Genomic DNA, 22,672 nt, shown 5'->3' on the forward strand with positions numbered 1-22,672 from the left:
TTGTTGAGGCAGAGAAGTCAGAGAGAAGCCAAGACCATTTCTTCCTGACTCAAACTAATTTCAACTCAGGATTCCAGAGTGACACCTTGTTATTTGTTAGCTGAGAGATCATTCAGGGCCAGCTTCAAGCTTGCAGACAGCTCGTGGGCAGCAGGGTAGCTCCTGCACACAAGCACGAGGAAGGAAAGAGCTGCACAGTTGTAGGTCATTGCCTCCAAAAGAGCACAAAAATCTCTGTTTTACCACCTCAAAGCAGATATATTGCTGGGATGCCAGGGAGGAGTTGCCTCTGCTCCCTTTCACTAGGAAGAGGGTGGTTGCAGTGGGAGATTTCTGAGTGTTTGCAGAGGAGATGGAACCTCATGGTACCCCAGGGGTTTTAATGCATGGCCAAAGATGCTCTCAGAGCTAAAAGATGTTTAGGTGCCTCAAAATGCAGAGAAGCAAATGGGCCAAGATGCATGAGGAAGAAATTTTGCCTAGGTAAGGCTTAGTGGGGTTTCCAAGCCCTCCCAGCCAAGGGAAATGCAACAACAGAAGCATGGCAGCTCTCTGCTTCAGTGCTCTCTGCATAATAAAGGTGCACAGATGCCTCTGCAGAACTGCTCTTTGTACTAAAGAATGGTTACATAGAATGGAAGTAAAAGGGCAAAAAAAAATTAAATAGGACTTTGCAATTTCAGAGCCATCAGGGCAGGCACAAACCCAACATTAACAGGTGGGTTTGTTTTCTACATTTGGATTTGTGACGAGTTCACACTGAACAAAATTTTTCAAAAGACCAAGCAATGTGAAAATCATCCTGAAATAACTTTGGCCTCACTCTTCCCCCATGGGACACTAACCACAATTATCTACTCATTACTTTATAGTCCTTTGCCACCCCAGGATGGACAGACATGGTCACTGCTCTTGCTTCAGCCTGGACAGATTATTAATATAAAGTAAGCCAAGAAGGAACATACTTTAAACCACTATTGAAAGGAGGCCCTAAAGCAGTAGAAGTCATATTATTGTACAGACACGTGCCCTGAATACCCACTCAGCTCAGGGCAGATGCCATTACAATTGCAATATGTGGGGATGTTTGTAATTGTATTGTACCATGATCTTTTGGGTGATAAACAGCAGACTTCAGGCTGTGGTGCTGTTAATCTAGCATCTTTATGAAAACAACATTTATTTTCAAAGAGAACTGGATATTTATGGCTGATAAGTGTTATTTGATCATTTCCACAAAATTAAATAGAAGCTCAGACTGCATGCTCTCCAAAATACTCAGTAAAATTTCACTTAAAGCAAAAATGATATAAATCATAGACAAACTGATACAATCCTTACCCCTTAAAAGTCCTGCACGGGTATCATTTAACCATGATGTATGCAAATCAAATGCAAATTAAATAGCAGTGGGTGTGGTATCTATGCAAATTTCAAACCCTCCAACACCCAATTTCCCCTTTGTGAACTGCCTACAGCTATAACTCCAAGAATTTATGAGCTGCTCAGCTTCTAATACAATCTTTGTCATTGTAATGAGGCAAAAAGAATGGAAAATGATCCAAAGTCATCCTGATGCCATAGGTCCCAGTCCTCTTCAGGGGTTTGGCCACCCATAGAAGTGCTGTCTTCAGGAAGGACAGACAGGCAAGGGAAGGGAAATATCCTGGACACAGAGACTACCTGAGGCTTTCTGTGTTATCTGCCAAAGAGCCAAGACACTGAGGGTTGGGTTTGATACTCAAAGACAACAGAAACCAACAGCTGCCCCATTGCTCCTTCCAGCAACTCGCGGGTAAGATGAGTCAAGAAAAAATCTGCAGCTGCTGAAGAGAAAACCTCCTACACCTGCTGCTCCAACCTACCTGTCTCGTTGCCATCAGATGTAGCCCACTTTTCTGCAGCCCAAACTGCTTTTGCCAGAATCTCCGCATGGTTTCAATGCAATCTGTCTCTTTGTTTTCTATAAATAATTTGAAATGACAAATTCCATGAAGAACTCTATGACGCTTCTACCTAGAGAGGATATTTTTATGTTGGTGAGGTCTGAATGCCTGGATTTAGCTTCTAGAAAAGCAGAGCCCAGGTTTTGGAAGAGAAAGGATCCCCTATTCCAAAAGAAATAAACATTTTGGGGAGTCTTCATACCTAAGGTGTGAACTGGTTTTATGTTTTCCTGGAGGACACATGATGAGCATCAACCTGGCTGACTTGGCTGCCACTGGTACAGGACATTCAGCACTGAAGGAGAAATGCCCACAGTTTGAGTTGAGTCCTATAGATGGATGTGCTTCAACACTGCTCCTAGAGGGAAATTTTCCACAAGCTACACTGATGAAGCATTGCAAACATTCTCCATCTCCTGATACTTGACGATCTCCCACCTCGGGTTCCTTTGAAATTTCCTTTTGAATCATTTATTCAAGCATTCTTTCAAGGGCTGTGGGGACTTCCATCCTGTGACAGCCTTAGCATGTTTTCTTCAAGATTTTGCAAAGAGTTTCCAGCTGCTTCATTTCCCTTCAGGGCCTTCACCAGAGAGCCAAAACATCAGATTTAGTTGCAAGAGATTTGATAACAGAGGAACTGTCTCCCAGACCTGGCAGACTCAGACTTAACAGAGGAGTTGTTCCTCCATCCTGGCATGTAAAGGGATTTCCTTCAGCTCAAAAAACAATAGGATAAAGCAGCCCCAGAGTCTCCCCTTCACTTTTCTCCTTTCCATCTCTCATCATATAAAAAGAATTTGAGTATTTGTCACTCAATGCCATCAGCAACTTTCTCTGAGGACATTTCTACAGACCCATCTTTTTTTCTGAGAACAATTCCCCATCACCAGACACAGCAAATCTAAAAAGCAAACCCTGCTATTTACCAAGTAACAGGAGGGAGGCACCATCCAACCCTTCTGGGTACAAACCCAAAACACTTCAGCAACAGCCTTTGGAGATCAGCCCCACCATGAAGAGCAGAGGCTACTGCAGACACTCCAGGAAGAGGGGACAGGACAGGAGAGGAGGTTTTTCTAACCTCTCTGATTGAAAAGGACAGATCAAACCACACAAGACTGGTCATTAATCTGGTTCAGAGGTCCACCAGGACTCCCGGCTGTAGCCTACTATTCACAGCTATGTTAATGGGGTGTATTTGCTAGGTGTGATTACATTTTCTACTTGGATATTTGCTAGCCATGGGGCTTGTCATAGCCACAGAGAAAGGACACCTCATATGTAGAACAGAAAAAAGGACAAGAAACAGAATAAAATAATTAATTTTCACTCTGAGTAAGCAGTTCCATGAGGCACAACAGAGAAACTGCTTTTTATTTCTAACTCCACGAAGGCAAATCTTGTATTCCTGGAGGTGGGGAAATCTGCCTTTTCCTCTAGGAACTCTCTTTGGAGACAGCATCCTTTCTCTGAGACCAGAGTAGCCTGGAAACCTCTGCACCAGAAAAGGTATTTGAGGGGGAAACCAAGGAAAAACACAACTTGGACAGGAGGTGCACAAAGTCCCATTCACTGCAAACAGAGCATCCTAATTTGTGACTGCAGACCTTGGAGTAACAGGATCAAAAGCAGCATTTGATAGCACAGTATTTTTGACTTGTTCGTGTCTGTTCTGCTCCCAGCTAATTATCCCTTCCTTAGGTAAAGAGAAAATAGTCTAATCTGGTTTTGCAAAGCTCATTCCATCAAGTAAGAGACGCTGACAGTGCTTTCACCACTGGTAAAGCCTATGCTTAGGAACTACCACAGACAGCAAAGCCTTTTCTTTTTGACAAACTCAACCATTTCCTCCAAGGTGGGAGGAACAACCAGTAACACTCAGGGTACACTGAGTGGCACAGAAATCAGGAGCAACACTTGACTTCCCCCCATCCACCTTCAGATGCAAAGGATGGAGCTGAGCATCCAGCACACCCGTTCATTTTTCCCTACTGATAGCCAGAAAAAAAAAACCCAAGAGCCCACTGCACCTTTTCCTCTCCATGCTCTGCTTTCTGCCAGGCTTTTCCAGCACTGATATCACAGATCACCAAGATTGCTCTCCTATGGGATGTTAGCCTTTCCAACATTCCAGATTATATACTCACTCACACCAGGGATTATGTGGCTCCAAGGGAAATCCTGCAAGGATTAGAGAAGAACAAGGATAGAGAGGACAGGCAGCTTTTGGATTAGCAGGGTTATCCACCATTTTAGGAGTGCCTTAGACTATCCTCAGCCTTGGAAGGTAGCAAGAAGCTCTTACCCAAGGAATGTTCTCCTTGCAGTGTTAGCAGTTCTGCATTTTGGGGCCCTTGTTAGCAGTCAGCAGTGATTTTATGGGCTGCTGTTAGGCTGCACCTGTTCTTTGCTCTCATGTGCCTGTCCAAGTAATAATCCACCTGACATCTCCTCACTCTGCTGTACACTTGATGGTTTTATAGCTCATTCCTCTGTAGCATCACAATATGCACACACTTCATGGGGACTGACCTTGAGAGACAGAAGCTGCTGTTAGATAACTGCACCCATAAATCCAGCTCAGTCTTCGTGTCCCATTGATCCTTCTCCAGATTGAGCCTGACCCAGATCCTGCTGAAACTCGTGGGAAACCCCTGGCCCTAGACATATTTCTTTTTATCCTCTCTTCATGCTTCTCTGACCAAGTAAGCTGTAGTGTTACAAAGCATTTCTTATAAAAAGAACCCTTCCAGATTTGGAAAACAAATTAAAGCAATGAATAACAGATTTGCAGAGGACAGACCCACAGGATGATGAAAATTTTATCCTGCCTGTTACCCCAATCCCTAATTATTCATGAAAAACCTTATTTAAACTATTCTGAGAATTTTCAGGAGTGAATCCTGCTGCACTTGTATATAGACAGGATTTTTTTTATAATCTGCATGGCTTGGTCCTTGCACAGGTTTTTGTAGAAATTCTAGATCCATGGAGTGAATCAAATCAGAGTATTATTATTGAAGGGTGTTGGGGGTAGTAGTGTTTGATTAAGGAAGTATGTAAAATACATAAGACACCATCAAAAGAAATTGGGACTCTCTTTGTTTGCACTTCCCAGTTTGAAAAGATTCCAAACCATACACTAAACAACATACATAAGGTTGGAAAACATCCTCTGGGGAGAGACAATGAATAAAACAATTTGATGCCTTTCCAATGTGACAAAATGAAGTAACATTCTGAGCAGTGGTTCTTTGAGATACAAATCATCCAGCTTTTCATTAGATGTGTTAATTTATGCTTTACATATTTTAAAAGACAGTAAATTTGTGACTTGGGGACTTGATATAACACCTCCCTATTAGTGTCCTACACTCGTGTCCTACTCGTGCCTTACACAGACAAACAGTTGTAGAACTAAGCACCAGGCATGATGAATCTGCAATTACTATCATCACTTGCTAGTTTAGAGTAGGGGATGGCTTTGCTGAATATTTCCTTATGACAGGTGGCCATCTCCTTCCCAACCATGGCTCTGGCCTCAGTGGCATCAGTGGGGGGAAGGTCTTTGGGCATTTAGCTCTTTCCCCCTTCCAAGAACATCCAATCCTTTGAAGTACACTTTAATTCATTAAACCAGTTGCACTCAAGTAAGGAACAAATGCCAATTTCCTCATATGGAGTCCAGTAGAGAAGAGACAAGCCAGCCCCTCCAGGGCTCAGGAACTGGAAAGCATCAGGATGAAGTTTCTGAAACCCCATTGCCCTAAACCTTCTCAATCCCCAAGAAGTATTTCTTCCAACTATGCCATATGTCGAACCAGCTCTGAAGCCAGTTGTTCATTCTCCAGTGCCATTAAACAACCAAAAACAAACCAAAGGGTGGGGGGAAGAGAAGTCTTGTGCTGACTGCAAGATCAGATGCCAAAAGAACCTGTCAGACTTGCCAGGATTTCTGTTTGGTTGTTGTATTTAGTAAGGATTGCATCATTGAGACATGATTCAATGATGGGTTTGACTCTTGACAAGAAAGCTCTTTCATCTCTGATGCTTCTCATCAAAAAAGGCTTAATTTACACTCTGCAATATATTTTAGCATGTGCCAGACAAACGAAGAGGAGAGGTTAGCTGGCTTTGGTTTCAGATGCAGAAAGTATTTCAATATTGAGAAAACAGGGAAAAAAAATCCAAAATAGCCCTTAACAGAAAATGAACTGAAAAGTAAGATGCAATCTTAGTAAAAGAATATCAACAGCCTATTCTCCTCTAATTAGAAACTATTCTGACTTTCTCAAAGAAATTACAGATCAATTGCCTACTACCATGTGGAAACTTCATATAGAGACATTTGGCTGTAAGAAAATGCATAAACACATTCCTATATTGAAAACTGTTATCTGAATTTCCTTATGAGGCAGTTATGTTTTTCCTTATGTTTTGGGGTATATTTTCAACACCAAATCAGAACTCTTGTATTCTGGAAGCACTACAAACCCAGCACAGCACTGGAATAATTGCCAACTAATGCAGACAGAGATCAGAGGTTAAACTAGACACCAGCATTGCTGAAAACAGCTGAAACTGGATTGTCTTGCAAAGCCTCAGCTTTTTCTAGGCAAGGAAACCAACCAGAGGGAAATTCATTACATAATTACTGCTACTGTTCAAGTAGCCTCACCTCATCTATTCCCTTTATACCTCCCAAGAAGGTCACTCTGTGAATCTGTAAGCCAGCAAAAAGATAGCTGGGGAGAAGTGTCAGCTTATTAATCATGTACATATGGTTCTTCCTGGAAGAGAAACTTTCACCTACAAGCAAACTGATGTTGATGGTTCTCTGCTTAAGCTAAGTTCAGCCCATCACACATACCAGATCATTACAAGTTCTGGAAAAAAAAAATAAAAATTAGTCATGGTATGTGAAAGAGATTGATGATTTTCCTGCCTGGTAAGATTCAGTGAGGAATAAAAATGTCCCATTATAAACAGAAGTAAACAATACCTTTAAAAAAATCTAATAATGAAAAATAAATATTGACAATTAAAAATATTAAATAATTAAAATACTAAAAAATATTTTTTAAGTTGTCAAAGCACTCCCTTGACCTTGAAGCTTCTTACAAGTTTTCTTTTTTTACTCCCTCCCTGCACCAGTATCACACTGGCCCACATCCTGTGGGTCACTCAGGGGGATACAGCCCATGAAAAAATAAAGACAGCTCTGCTGACACCCAAAGATGTCCTTGTGGGCATCACCATTCTTACCCTCCTGAATCATTCTGCAGCCCTTGATACCGAGGCTGAGGAAATTATTAATTACAATGTGTACCAGGGGAGCTGACAGCTCATCCTCAGGATGAGCCAGAGGAGTGGGAGAACTGGAGAGGAAGAGGTGCTGCAAGTTTGGTTACCAACAATCTGCAGATGACAGTCAGAGTCCTCATTCTCCACGGATACAACCATTGACACTACCAGCATGCCAGAACACCTCCAGGAAAACAGCTCTTGGAGAGGAGCAGATGGCTTGAACTGAATCCAAACAAGGCTGAAGTGAATGAATCCCAGCAAAGCCAAAATGCAGGATGAGAAGAAGGATTTCTTCAAGCAGCTCGTGGAAGCATCATCTCCCCCTCTGTGGAAAAGCATGCTGCCCACATTTGTCAAAGTTGTGCCTTGGGTCTGACACCTTGCAAAGTCTGACTGCTTAGGTGGCATCAGTAATCCAGTAATTTGTCACCTCTGGGCTGGATTATAATAACTCAAGATGTTTTGATGCTCAAGAGGGAGCTGTACACCAGCTCCAGCTGGTTGGGAATGGGCAACAACTGCTTTTTCTATGGTTTATGTTGCCAAGGGCAGATCTGGGTTGTGCTCAAGCCTTTCCCATAGCTCCCAGTCAGCATCTGATGCCAACTGAAGGCCACAGTCCCATTTTTCAAAGCAATTAGTGTCTCAAGACCCAACCACATCAAAGTCTGAATTTTCATCTATAAACCCCCACGGCAACTGTTCTCCTTTGAGAGGTCGAAGAGCTCAGAACAAAGTATCTAGGAGAGCTGCAAGTAAAACAGACCCTTTTTATCACTAGATATGGAATATTTTACTAGTGGGAGATCAGGCAAGGCCAGATCTTGGTACACTTCAGGCATAATGTCTTTAAGGTAGATTTACTGCTTACCTTGAATGCACAACTCAGATAACTCTTTCATTCCAAAATTCTTCTCAAAACTCTCCTCATAAAAAGCATCATGGGTTTCTACTCCCTTTGTAAAGAGCTGGAAGGGCCTCTGCAAAGTCCATTAGACACAACACTGAATTTACCCACAAAATAGAGATGCTGCAGCAGTCTAACATCCCTAGAAATGTACATAAAAGCAAAAGCAAGGAGAGTGTGCTGAACACAACTTAGTCTGTGCTTCAATCCATCCTTGAATTTTTTTTTCAATGACACTCTTACTAAGAGAGGAAGTTTAAAACTTTTCATTTGTTGCACACCCTCTGACACCTGGAGGTTCTGCAGATTCTTCACGTGAATTTTTTTTGTTCATGCCTCTTATGAATTTTAGGGAGATCTGAGAAGTTTGTTATTTGGTCCTCCTCCATCTCAACCACCTTGACAAGTGTCAAGTCTGATGTTATCCTACCTAGTGAAGCAGGATGCAGGAAGACTGATTTGTCTCCAGTATTGACCAGTGAAAGTACCAGGTTTATCTGCATTGAAAGAAGATCAATTTTCCATCACAATTTCCCATTTCCCAATATTTTCAAGAGTTAAAAAGGAGCACAGTTTTGCAGACAGAAATGACCTTATACACAGTATGTATGTTAAGCCAGCTTCAAACTGCAGTTTTTTCAGGAATCATGGTTTTTTCACAGGGCTGCTTTCATGAGCCTCAACTTTTCCCCTCTGGATTCCCTCTCCTAATCTCAGAACACCCCTCTCCTGCTGAACTTCCCCAGCATCAAGCCTTGCTCATGGTAGATGTGGTTGTCTTCTTCTTCCCACCAACTTCCAGAGCATCAGTTGTTATAAAACACCTGGAGTTGGACAGGCAAACCCCTCCTATTCATCATGTTCTGCCCTTACACAGACAAGACTAAAGACCTTTCAGTAATTAAAGATGGAAAGATGTCATGGAAAAGTATGGGGGAGCTGGGGAAGGTAAGTTATCCAAGTGACACATCTATGATTCCCTTGTCTCTTCTGACCCCTTGTTCTGAAGGCTACTGTTTGTAAATCAAGATTAATGAGAACAACAGCACTTAAATTCACCTGATCATAAATCTGGGAGAGTTAGTACACTCACTGACAAGATTAATATATTTTATATCTGACACTGTCTGTGTAATGCTCTGTGTTCAATTTATTACCTTCTCAGACCAGAAAGTGGAGCAAGGATTTACTTGCAGAGCTACTTTCACTTTTTGCAGAGCATTTCAATGATTACATTATATTTATATTCATCCCTCTTGAGGTTGTTTTCACTATGAAAAAAACTTTTAGCATCATTCCAGTGTAACTATACATTAAAAAAACACATTGGCAGAAAGTCAGCAAACAGGGCTGTTGGCTAGATCCTTGGGAGAACAGGATGGGAATTTTTTGAGGAAACATATCAGAAAATGCCATTTTACCTAAATCAAAGCATTTTGTAAATAAAGGATGGTTCAAAAATCTGTCAGTAGGAAAAAAAAAATGTAATCTAAACTACTTGGTTTTTTATATGTCTTTTTACTTGAAACAGACTGTATTTAATAGAGAACTGCTTTCTTCCTCTGAAATTTATAATTTCAGCAAGTAATTCTTTTATAGGCTTCTCCTGGAGCCACTTCTGTCTCCCTTCCATGGCCCCTGTGAGCCACCCCAAGCAAGATGGGGAAAGGAAAGGCTGGTGGCACATCTCCCATGGCCTTTCCCTCCTTCCAGGACTGTATTTCCACAATCAAGCATTCCAGACAAATACCTCCTTTCCCCTCCTGAATCAAAATCAGAGCTAGAGAGCAGCCAGCAGAGACCCCCAGCTTTATTCCTCTAGAGAGCAACATATGGGCAGAGATCTCCTGTCCTTCAAAATATTCCTCTAGTTGACATCCTGACATCTGCCAGGAGAAGGCTATGCATGGTGGAAACTAATTTGACCCCTCCCAAGAGTCCCCATGCTCACAGGCTCTGATTCTCCTCTGCAATCCCAGCCATCCCTTCACCAGCTCCAGCCCTCTGCCCCAGCATTTCCCCAAGCCAATACCCTACCAAAATTTTGCTTCTCGTTAAATTTCTTGCTCTTCAGTGCCACTGTCACCTCCTCTCACCACACCATATGTTCCTTATCTCTTCCCTGCTGAGCAGCCTCTTGTCTCTGAAATTTGACAGCTGAAATGATGACCCCCCTTCTCCTTGCTCCCCAGATCCGTCTCAGCAGAAGTCAGTGGCTGCAGTTGGGATGCTCTGCTCTCCTCCAGAACCAGACCCACACCCAAGAATGAGAGTAGAAGCACATCCTCATTTGCAACCTTGATTCTACTCCACTTTCTGATTCTATGGGCATTTTTGGGACACAGAGGTCTCCTAGTTATTTGGCTACAGAGCTCTTAGGTCTTGCCTTGCATCTGACTGAGGTTCATTGGGTGCTTTCATGACACAGATGTCTGAAACTGCTCCCCATCTTGCTGCTGGCAAGTCATTTCTAAAGCCTTTTTATCACCAGCACCACCAAAAAAAAAACAAAAACAAAAAAACAAAAAAACCAAACAAAAAAACAAACAAACAAACAAACAAACAAACAAAACCAGCCTGAACTCTCAAAGAGATTCTCAAGAAGCAAGGTCAGAATCTTGTCCATAAACAAACCAGTTACTCCCTGTTCGTGCTCCAGCTCTGCAGCCAGGACTGATATAAAGTAAAATCCAGTTTTCTAATCCTCCCTAGTATAAAACACCCAGCAATCAGAGGCTTATTAACAGAGGCTGATTTACTTTCTACCCACCAGCTATTTGCAAAGATCCCATCCACTCTTCCTGTCTGAAGTACCGTCAGGGTTTCTCTATAAATCTACTCCATTTATCATGAGGGGGATTTACACTGTAAACAGGACAGCTGCCTTACTAAGTCTAATTATACCCTGAGAAGACAGAGCACCGTGTGCCCACACATTGCACTGGAATTAGAAGTCCAGGTAGAACAGAAGAGAGGCTTTTTAATTAAACAATGTCAGTTATCTTTCACAGAAAGCCTACGATTTAATTTAAGCACACACACAGGAAGAACAGGAGGTCAAGCACCTTCCCCATCTTGTGAACTTCAGGCCCAGTGATTGCCAAACACAACAAAATAATTTCTGTCCACCTGCCTCACATTTCAGTGTAGACATCCTTCATCTCTTTTTTGGCTTTCTTTCATTTAATTAGGAGTAAGGAAAAGGTTGTAGTGACTTCATAGCATGTCAGATTTAATCTGCATAATACCCCACCACATGTTGGGGGGGTGTGTGGCAGGAGTTTTTAATAAAGGATTACAGAATGCACCTGCTGTGGTTGAAATATTGTGAGATTTTTCTAAGCTCTGGGAGGCTGCATTAGGTCAGGTTTGACTTGAACATTTATTACATATCAACCTTTAGTGCTGGGATGGAGTCTGAAGCAGTGGGATGATGCCAGCTGATTTAAATTGCCAAACAAGTGATCAGGCTCTTTGCATGAAGCCAGTTAAGGGTTTTTCTTCATGGCTGTTTCAAAGATGAGCAGAATTCCTTTACCCCAGATAACCTTTTTTGTTGTTCTTGTTTCTGGATGTCATCAGATAATGACTTTTACGCCAATAAGTTAATTGCAAAAGCAAAGCAATGCAAAGAGATACTGAACTGCACTCACATCTTTTCTACAATTGCTTCAAATTTAAAGCAATGAGCAGAGTGTTTTGGGAAAGAACATTGCATATGCCATGGAAAATAAATGCTGTTTCTGAGTGTAAACATCACCCAGAAAAAAATAATTTCCCAATTTTGCCCTTTGCTTTTGCTACTTGGACTGCTCATTGCTCACATCTTTCACAGGATGTGTGACATGGGAGTTCAACCCAAAGCTCCCCACCAAACACCTTTCCCACTTGGGAAAGGTGAGTATTTAGAGTAGGCATTGGGATCCTATTATTTGGAGTAGGCATGGGGTGGACATCCTCTGTCCAACCAGCTGAAGCAGATACTTCATAGGCATATCCAGATTACTGGGGCAGCATGGAGACAGCACCACCTGCGTGATCTCCTCGGGGGTTGAGAAGTCTCCTGCTCACACTTCTGTTTCATTTTCCAGCTCTGAGATGACTTGAACTCAGAAAATCTCACCACAGACAGTTAGTGGCACATGCAGCCTGGTTCAGCAGCTCTTTCAGACACCAAGCAGCAGCCAGCACCAGAGAAGTCACTCAAATCACTTCACCTGAGTCATTGCCAGCAGCAGGGCTGCAGAGCTGGGCCTTGCATCAGTCCAAGTATGCCCAGGAATCACCCTCCTTTGGAATGTTAGATGTCTCCTTTTGAATAAATCCCTTTTCAGTCCATTGCTCACACTGCCAGTGTCTACCAGACTATTTACTGCATCCAAACCACTTCCATTCCACAACAGAAAAGCCTGAAAATATACAGAGCACCGACAGGTGATAACAGGGCTACCTACCCTGCTTGGAAGGAATTCTATTAGCACATCACTGCAGCTGAGGGTTATTATTTCCAAACAGGTTTTGTGACTATGACCCATAGGCTCTCATAATGGTGATTAAATTCACTAATATCCATAAAACATTAACTGAAGTGTAAGGATTTAACATTTGCAGACACATCTGCAGGGCCACAGAAGATCCCACAGACAGCCTCTTTGGGCTGCAGAAACAACAAGTAAAGTAAGGAAAGTTTCTTTTAGCCTATGAAGCTAAATAAATGAGTTTTGGATTTTCAGTATTATGTGTTAAAGTAACACACCTGCAAATTTAACATCTGATTTAGTAAAGAAATGATAATAAAAAGGTTGTTGCTCATAATATGTAATAAAATACTTCATTTTGCCTTCAGTTAGCACAGCTTCAATCTACCTCTGAATATCAAGCTTATTTAGAAACGGGGGAGAGGAATAAAAGAAGTAAGGAGCACTTACAGTCTGCTTTTTAACTAGCATTCTGTCCCTTACTGCAACCTGATGGCAGCACAACATTGTCACTGCCACATAAATAGCAAAGTACTGGTTACATATGGGATACTCCTTGGTCCTTTGCAGCATTCAACTGGTTAAGCCAGTTCTGGAGACTGACAAAAGCCAGGAACTGATAACTCTACCACTGGAAAACTCTCCACTAATTTTAACCAGGACAAACAGCAAAAGTGACAATTCAAGTTGAACTGTGGCATGCATGCTGCAGCATCAGAATGCAAAAAACTTTCCAGCTTCACCAGAGAAAATAGTTTTCTGGATTTCCAGTGTGACTTCATGTGATCTCTACAGACACAGGGGAATGAGAGCAGTGAGAGCCAGCAAACAGCTCCTCATGGGCTGTGGGGATGGGGACTTGGTGTCACCATCCTCAGTTGGCAAACCTTGAGCCTGTCCTTGTGGGGAACCATTGGAGCAGCACCTGTCTGTAAGAACTGAAAGCTGCTCTGATGAGCTGTTCCTGCTGCACAATACAGCAAATGTTCTTGAAAACCAAAATGTGCAATTTTGAAAGGAAAAAGTGGCACTCATCAAATTCTGTCCAGGCAACAGCAGGGCAGGAGGCTGTAATGAAACTCTCTCCATTGCCTTTTGAATGTATGTTTATAAACAGTTTGGATATAAGAAAGGGAAGGGAGAACAGAAGTGAGGAAAATGGAGATCTATGCTGTGGGTGGAATGAGTAGAGATGTAGTTTTTACCACCCAGCCAAGTTTTCCACTGCATCCCCTGTGATGCCTGACGATAGCTGCACACAGTCAATGTTTGACAGAGGAGTTGGCAAAGCTGCTTCCATCTTCCATTACCTCCTCACTGCACAGCAGGCTGAGAGTTGTAGGCAAGCAGGAATCCACACCAGACAAACACTATGGTCTGGCTTCTCCCTTGGCCCTGTGCCTCAGGGACAGGATGGGAACAGGCTGGGTTGCTCAGCTTTGCTGTCACATAGAATCATAGAATTGGCTGGGTTGGAAGGGACCTCAGAGATCATCGAGTCCAACCCTTGAACCACCGTTGTGGTTGCTAGACCATGGCACTGAGTGCCACATCCAGTCTCTTTTTAAATATCTCCAGGGATGGAGAATCCACTACTTCCCTGGGCAGCCCATTCCAATGGCTGATCACCCTCTCCGTAAAGAAATCCTTTCTAATCTCCAACCTAAACCTCCCTTGGCACAACTTAAGACCGTGCCCTCTTGTCTTGTTGAAAGTCATCTGGCAAAAGAGCCCAACCCCCCCCCCTGGCTCCAACCTCCTTTCAGGGCGTTGTAGAGAGCGATGAGGTCTCCCCTGAGCCGCCTCTTCTTTAGGCTGAACAGCCCCAGCTCCCTCAGCCTCTCCTCATAATGCAATAAAGCAGAGGGAGATGCAATTGCTGCCAGACATTAACTAAAAACCTTTGGGCTCCACTATTGATACAGAAAATCTACTGATACATATGCACACCAGGACATCCACTGCATTTATTCAGCCCTCTTGTCACTTGTTGTAGGTGGTACCTGCAACTGCATCTCAATTGCAACGTCTCCTACAAGACTCTGATGAGCAGCAGAACCAAATCCAGCAACTCTCTCCTAGTTCTCTGCTTAGCCACTCCCTGAAATCAACCTGGAGCTGATCCCTGTGATGATCAGGATGTTTATGGACTTGACAGAGAAAAAAAAGTATAAAGTATTGACTCTGTTATTCATCAAATATTGATTTTTTTTTTCCCTAGGCTGAATCATACCCACAAAGTACTGTTCTGTGCTGGAAAACATTTAGAAAGAAAGAATTTAGGTTTTAATTTCAAAGGCTACTTATTCATTTATATAGTTTCTTATCAATCAAGGAGAAGACCTTTGGTATGCTCAATAATGTCATTGCTTCATTAAAAAAAAAACCTCTGAAATCTCCAAAGCAATCCTTGAATTGAGACCCTCCCAAGGAAAACAAAATATATTGTTGGTGAGTGCAGAAAGTGTTCCTGCCTTTATCTCAGAGCTTGTCTGACAGACTGTAATTCTACTTACCCATGGATCACCAGATCAATGACCCAGGAATTTAACTCTGTTGAAATATTCTTGACATGGTGAACATTAATGGCTTGGAATAGGCCTGTAGGGTCTAACTCATCAATGCACTTGCAGTAATTCAGAAGACTGTAGCACCTCTAAAATTGCCATTAGTCCATTAAACCATAGGTCTACAAAACGTATCTCTCTCTAAAGGAGAAGCAAAATCTGACTTGATTTGACAGACTGAAATAGCTTCATCAGAACTAATAACAAAAATATCTTCACAGGTGCTTGTGGGCGTTTTAGATGACGTTGGAAATTTTACCTTTTGTGACTGCAAAACCCCAATAGGATGCTTGAATGAATAAACCAAGATTTCATTCATGAAGTCTTCTCAACACAGCCTAGCACACCTCCCCACAGAGCCCAACCAGCCTTCCCAATCACCCCCAGAGACTTGTCCCAGAGGGAGGATGTCCCAAAGGGAGGATGTCCCAAAGGGACTGAATCTTTCACATCATTGCTCAAAGCCAGAACCTTTGATGTGCTGGACAATTGGGTTTGATGCAGCAAAGCCTCTGTCCTGAGCCAAGAGCAATGACCAACAGCTCCAGCTTTCCATTTTCACCCACTTCAAGTTTTTGCAACTTCTCCTGTTCCCTCTGCTTTTCCAAACATTCCTCCTCTGCTCTCTCCAATGGGTGATGCTCTCAGCAGTGCCATGGAGGGGTCAAACTTGTGAGGCAAATCCTTGGGGAAGGATCAGTGACCAGACCCATATCAAGGTCCCCAACTCACCTTGGTGTCCTGGTGGCCATGGCAGCTGCACTAAAAAGTCTTGTCCCTCAGCAGTCCCTTTTTCCCTCCTGATGCACAGATGTCCACATCAGTTCTTGTCAGCAAAGGAACTCAGGATGAAGAACTTTATGAAGAACTTAATTTCTTTATGACCTTCATGGGAGAGAACCAGTTGTGATGGGGACAATAACCTGGTGGGTGAGTAAATGGAGAAAGGGCAAGGGCACAAGGGAGCAAAGACACAAATACAAGGAGATCTTTACCCAATGTATATGTTGAAGGTTTCTCTGCAATAATTATTTACAGCTATTCAAGCAGAATCTTTCTAAAATGAAAGCTAAAATATTGCTACATTAAGCCTGGAAAAACATATTGTACCACAAATAAAGATCTGTGAGCAGAGTGCTGAAAGATAACAAACAGCTCAAAAATTTTCCTCTTGCATAAACTCCAACATTCCTTAATTTCAATCAGAAAGGAAAAAAAAAAGCTTTTGTGAAAAGGATGAAAATATCCATGTGCTACATAAAAAAAAATCCTTTTTTGACATGGTTAACCCAGTCTAATTAAAAACTATGCTTGTCACATCTTGAAAAATTAACTGTCTTCACACAGGGCAAGTACGATCATTTGGAGAGGTCATCATAAATTACTTATAAACAAGAAAAAAAATAATTCCTGCTCTAAGTACCAAACTCTTTACAAACCCAATTAAAGAGCAAAAATCAACATCTTGAAGTGACTCTGAGATGCTTCCCACTTGCAGAATAGAAGTCTGTGTGTCTAAGGGAGAAACTCGACACATTTGGGGAAGAGATGGAGAGCACAAAATTAATAAAAGATGAGGAACAGTATTTTATGCAAATGCATTATTAATATAAATCCACCCCAACACCAGAGCAGTGAAAGCATCATTACTGGGGAAACTGGGGGATTTACTTTGTTGTCATTCAATGCCAAAAATCAATGCTCAGGATCCTTCTCTCAGGCCCCTGCTACAATTTATAAATTATTAACTGGAGCCTTTTGTAAAAAGTTCCTGTTTACAAGGTTACTCTGTAAGTTAAAATGTTTGTTTCCCTTCAGATCTCTATTATAAGGCATCTGTGGGCAGATTTCCATGATGAAGTTGATAGATTTGTATTTTGACAGTACATCTGTCATCTTTGCTTCATGTGTCAAGAGGTCAGGTGTGCACTTGGTGTTATCAGGTGGCTCATTAGTGTCCTGTGGGATGTATTACCTTGTCTGCTCTACTGTAAGTGACAAAAAATTGTTCATTTTAGCCCTTGCTGCAAGATCTTGCATCCCCTTTGCTGTTTGCCCATTATTTCCCAAAGACTGTGTCAAAGTTTCTGAAAGTAGCAGTACCTTTTCTGTGCTCTTCCTAGGACATTCCTCATGGATCTGCTAATAGCTCCCACTGGTTTAAAAAGCATCTATTTTATTCTGTTGGGATTTAGAGTAATGCATTTTACATTGATTTTACCCATGGAGTAGATGAATTTGTGGGCCACTTCATTTGAAGGGTAAGCAAAGAGCTGACAGTTTTGCTTACAAATCATTTATTCCAGTGAATTTTGAGCAATGGGCATATTTGTTGGAAAATGGTGAAGAAAAAATGATTATGTTTCTAGAAACTTGAAAATCATTCATTGTATGAGCTTGGGTGGACCTCAATACTACTATGGCTCGTGGAGATAAGTTTCTCAACTTCAGCCCCAGAAATGGGTACAAATACAGACTACAGTTTTCCTTTTCCCTTGGGTGGTGTGGGCCAGAAACCCAGATTCATTTCAAGGCCCCATCTTGGGGTGGTAAAATGCACCAGTGGCACTTCATAGCCTTGAGCCTCCAGGTTCAGCATAGCCTGGAGCAATTTTTTTTCTGACAAAATTTCATAGCCTATCACCTTGTATAAATAATGGATAGTGAACAAACTTCTTATCCATGCTACCAAAAATCCTCTTGTTCTGACTGTTCCTATTAACATTAGTGGGAATGTCACAGACACTGAGTAGGGTAGAATGATCCCTGAAGTGGTCTAACAGCAATATTCATTTCTCCTGGTGGGTGACACTGTCCTCATCACAATGCTAAAGTTAGAGTGCTTCAGAAAATACAGAAGATCTCTTCAAGGTTGGTACAGGCTGTGATTATAACCAATTATCTTCTGTGGATTTTCATCCAAATGAAAAAAATCTGGTAACTGAATCATACCCATAGAAGGTTCTAGACTTTAAAGTACCAGTTGAGAACCCAGGGATTTTGTTTTTTAAAAAGTAACTTTTCAGTGGGCAAAAGACACAAAATCAATGGGAGATGTGCTGCTTATTCATCAAGGCAAAGTCATCTTTTATATTTGTCTAGATAATCCTGCAAATACAAAGAATATCTAGTTGTCCGACTAAATCCTAAGGTAACTAAAGTGAAAAATAGTACATACTCCACATCTTCAGGTGCAGTTGTCTCATTTCCATGCAGTAAGAACCCCAGCAGCTGCATCCTTCAAAAAAAGATCCTCAGGAACTCAAAAAGCATATTCCAAATTCTGAGATGAGCAGATCCATCCTTCCTCTGCTGGGATCTATTACCACAGAGCAATGCCTGGCAACACCATACTGAAAAGCAGACCTTTAAATGACATTACCACAGTTTAGAGGCTTTTATTTATGCCAAGTAGTAAAAAGTTTGTTACAGGATCATCTATATTTCAATAGGTACAGAAGTGTCTATTCTTAGGACAGAAGTGTTAACTGTTCTCTTACCTCAGGGTCTGTTCAGTCTGCAAGCAAATTACTGGCTTCCAAAGACGTTTTCTATTGTTGTAGATTTGCTATGAAATAACTCTTGAGGAAATTTACAGCAGTTGTAAAATTTTTATTCACTCTCATTAAGTACAAATCCTAACACAAATCCTTGAAGATAACAGTTGTAGAAGTAAATGGAAAGAAAATCTATCATGGATTGAATAGAGTTGTAGGATGTAAGAGAAACCTTGAAAGGATTTCCATTAAGTTAACTTGTTTTCTAGATAAAGAAAATCCTATTAATCTAGTTTAGATATCAAAAGATTTATTTTGATACCATGTATATTTCCTTGTATAATTGGAGAAGATAAGGAAGGTGGTAAGAAACTGGTTGAAGAGTGAACTAGGGTATTTCTTGTTCAAAAGAAGATAGGATGGAGCTCCTCAGCAGTCAGTCTTGAGGATGTTCAATCATGGAGAGCAAAGAAACCCTCAGCCCAGGGAGCAGGCAGAACCTCATGACCAGGAAAGCAACAGGAGGTGACATCCAGAGGCATAAACTTCTTGGAGGTAGAATCAGTAAGAACAGAAGCTGGCAGCAAGGAAGCATGAGCTGAAAAAAACAAGCCTGGAATATTAACCAAACACTTGCTGACTGGTGTGAGGAAGATATGAAAAAGGCAAACCCAAGATAGGCTGTAGGAAGTGTAGTATTTGCAGCAGGGAAAGTGCTAATGACACTCCAGAAAACTGGCAAAGGCAGACGTCAAATAAAGTGCAGAGTTCTGGCAGTCCCTGGTCAAAAAAGAGTCACCTAAATTGCTAGAGATGCAAAGAGGACCACAAAGACAGGCAGGGAAAAGAAGGACGTTAAGAGGCCATGGTTATTTTATGCCTCCTGAAATGTCACCTGGGTGAAGGAAAATGCATCAGGTTCATCCTAATGAGAGGAGAAAAAGCACAGTTAAGAAGTAAAATACAGATATAATCAGGACATGAATCAGCTTGGATATTAGAATAAAATTAGAGATGGAAGTGTTGGCAACAATCTTTGTTAGAAACTGTAATGGTACATTGCCACTTTAGGACCAAGAGTCTGACTTTCTGAACCAGACTGCAGGAGACCAAACCAAAACCTGGACATGATGACCCCCAAAAGTTTCAGCCCCATAAAAGTGGGATGCAAACTGAGGTTTCTAAGAACCTGCAAGTAAGCTGCAGACAAAAACTGTGCTTCTAGAACAAGTAGACAGAAACTGAGCCATTTACATAGAGAACAGACAAAGAATTTGGGACCCTGAGCTCTTCTACTAACAGAGCTGCTGGCAAAAACTGTAATTTTGCTGTTGCTCAGCAGAAGGGCAATGCTGGTGTCAGATGCCAGACAGCAGCATTAGAAGAAGCAGCAATTCTCTGAAAAAGAGACAGGCAGATATTAAAGCATTTGTGCAATGAGCCAGAAAAAGCTGTAAATCAAGCCAAGATCCTCTGGAACAAAGCTGCTTTAGGAATATATAATCTTTGTCATGGACTGAGAATCTAGGAAGCAAGTCATTCATTTGGGCTGTATTTCATAATCCTACACCATCAAACTTATATTGGAGTTTTCCCCTTCCTCGGGAGCAGCAAAAACACCTTCCAGGTGGCTATTGCACAGCATTTAACATACTGAACCCCTTTTGGGCATGTATGTCACCTGTCTTTAATGAGAAAGATTTAATTAGTCATAAGAAGTTATGTTTCTGTTCTCAATTCCACCACAAATCCACTGTATGGCCACTGGCAAGTAACTTTATTTGTATTTATCCTCAAAAAAGAGAAAAATAATAATTTCCCTAAAACTCTTGTTGGACCACTTACAACATTTCAGAATTATTTTTACTCTGCCTTTGTAGAGCACTTACCCAAACAAACAAACACCATTTATGGGTCAACACTGCACAAATAGTAAATGAAAATTGTTTTCACTTCCAATATTGTTGAGACATATGCACAGAACCAGTAGAAATAATAAAGGTAATTTGAAAATTTAATCAGGAAATTGAAACCATGGAAAAATAGGAATATAGAGCTCATTAGGGCAAGCAGAGTCTATTAACTTTTCAGCTGTCCAAGCACAGAACTGAAAATCTCTTGTTAAGTTGCCACCAAGTACAATGACCACTATCATCCCAGCTGTAATCAAATACATCATTGAAAGTGAACTAAATCAGAGAAATTAAAACCAAAAACCACAGGGCCAGACTTCAGCAGAAGTACCTGGCTGAATACTCCCCCTCCCTCCAGCAAATCAAAACCTCACAATTATTACTCTGAACAGCTTCACACTGCTGATGGTCTTCCCCATAAACTTGAAAACTTCCACACAATGATCTAAATTAGTACAACACTTTCTTTTTTATTATTATTATTGTTCTTCTTTTGCTTTTCTGTCTCTATAAAAATTCAATGTATGTTGTTACCCTAATATTTACATAAAGCCTTCCAACCAATTCAGTAACTGGGACAGCAGAAGTTCATCTGCATGATAGCCATCTGCATCACTGCATTTTAGTCTGTCCCAATGCCTTTTAAGTCACAAAACGATGTACTGGGGAACAGACTGGCTACAGCTTTACCTCTACTAACTGCTGTTCTATTTTATCAGGCCTGATGACAAGAAACAGGCAAATAAGAAAAAGAGTATGAAATGCATCTACAATAATATGGAACAATTACGTGTCACAAAATGTAACCACTTGGAAATTCAGTCTGTCAAGGAACTGGACATTTAATTATAATAATCATTCTAAACAAGAACTAATTGAAAGTGAAGATTCACTTTTATCTAGAATTTTGCTTCTGAATTTTAAGTATGTTACCTATTAGGATATAACCAAAGCTATGAAAATCCAAACAAATTACCCTCTTTCCAGTAAGCTTTTCATATGCAGCACAAGAATGCTTTCCTTTTTTTCAGGCATCTGGATGAATATTTCTAGCTAATGGCTAAATTCTTTTCCATATCTAGATTCAAAGAGGCAAGGAATATGTATACTTTGCTGTTCCCCTAAAGAAAGGACAAGATTATTTTAGGACAAGAAAATCTATGTCTACTTTTAAATTTTGTCTCTTCCTCGTGCTTTCCTGTCATCACTTATGAATGTAAAACTTAAACCACATAGAACTATTTAAGGAAAGAAATCTAATTGCACAGATACAACCAAAGAATGCTCTACAATAATTGCTACTGATTTATCAGTTCCATCTTTTCACCTTCATACAACCTTGATAGTTACTAAATCACAACAAAAATACACTAAGACAATTTACTAACAGCATTCTGTCTTCTCACTTAGCAATGGGATCAGCTTTGTATTTTTAGGGTGTATTATATGTCAGAGGCACCTCAGACAAATCCACAGAATCATAGAATCCTTTTGGTTGGAAAAGACCATGAAGATCATCCGTGTTGGTTCTCTCATTTTGTATGATCCCCTTGGTTACATTCATGATCTAAACTCATTGAAACCAATTTTACATCTCTTAGTGTCACTAAGAAAGTCTTATCCTTGATGCACCACAGAAGTTCAGGGCTGTGCTTCTAGGAACCTCCTGCCAGGTGTCAGATCCTTGGGAATTCAAGGTGCATTTCAGGTAGAGCCAAATCTCCTTGCTTTTTCTCATGAAATTAAAATGTATAATTCTGGGTAGCAAATCCAGGTCCAGGAACTGCAGCCACAGTGGAAATTCTCTTTTTTGCTGACTGATTTTGCAAGTTCAAAGAGTTAAGTCAATAGCATCATCCCAAAAAAAGGTCCAAGGGTCTCTGTGTAACAGCCCAGCAAAGCTGCACATGCCATTGTTCTGGTACTGACCCAGAGCTTTACTCTGTGCTACCGTGTTACCTGTAAAAGAAGAAGAAAAAATTAGCTACACAGAAGCAATCAAACAAGGATGAGAACACATTCTTGGCTGCTGCAAAGGAACTGTTCACATATTT

General features: G+C 41.1%; 1 protein-coding gene across 1 annotated transcript in view; it reads right to left on the minus strand.

The window, feature by feature from the left end:
* Positions 1-22,449: 22,449 nt before the first annotated feature.
* LOC103537926 (chemokine-like protein TAFA-4) overlaps positions 22,450-22,672 on the minus strand; it is a 47,694-nt gene continuing 47,471 nt past the window's right edge. Inside the window, exon 5 of the mRNA XM_030458665.1 lies at positions 22,450-22,577. Within this exon, the coding sequence (XP_030314525.1) occupies positions 22,450-22,577 (128 nt within the window). The remainder of the gene's footprint in view (positions 22,578-22,672) is intronic.

This window comes from Calypte anna, chromosome 12 (assembly GCF_003957555.1).
Source record: "Calypte anna isolate BGI_N300 chromosome 12, bCalAnn1_v1.p, whole genome shotgun sequence".
Classification (NCBI taxonomy): domain Eukaryota; kingdom Metazoa; phylum Chordata; class Aves; order Apodiformes; family Trochilidae; genus Calypte; species Calypte anna.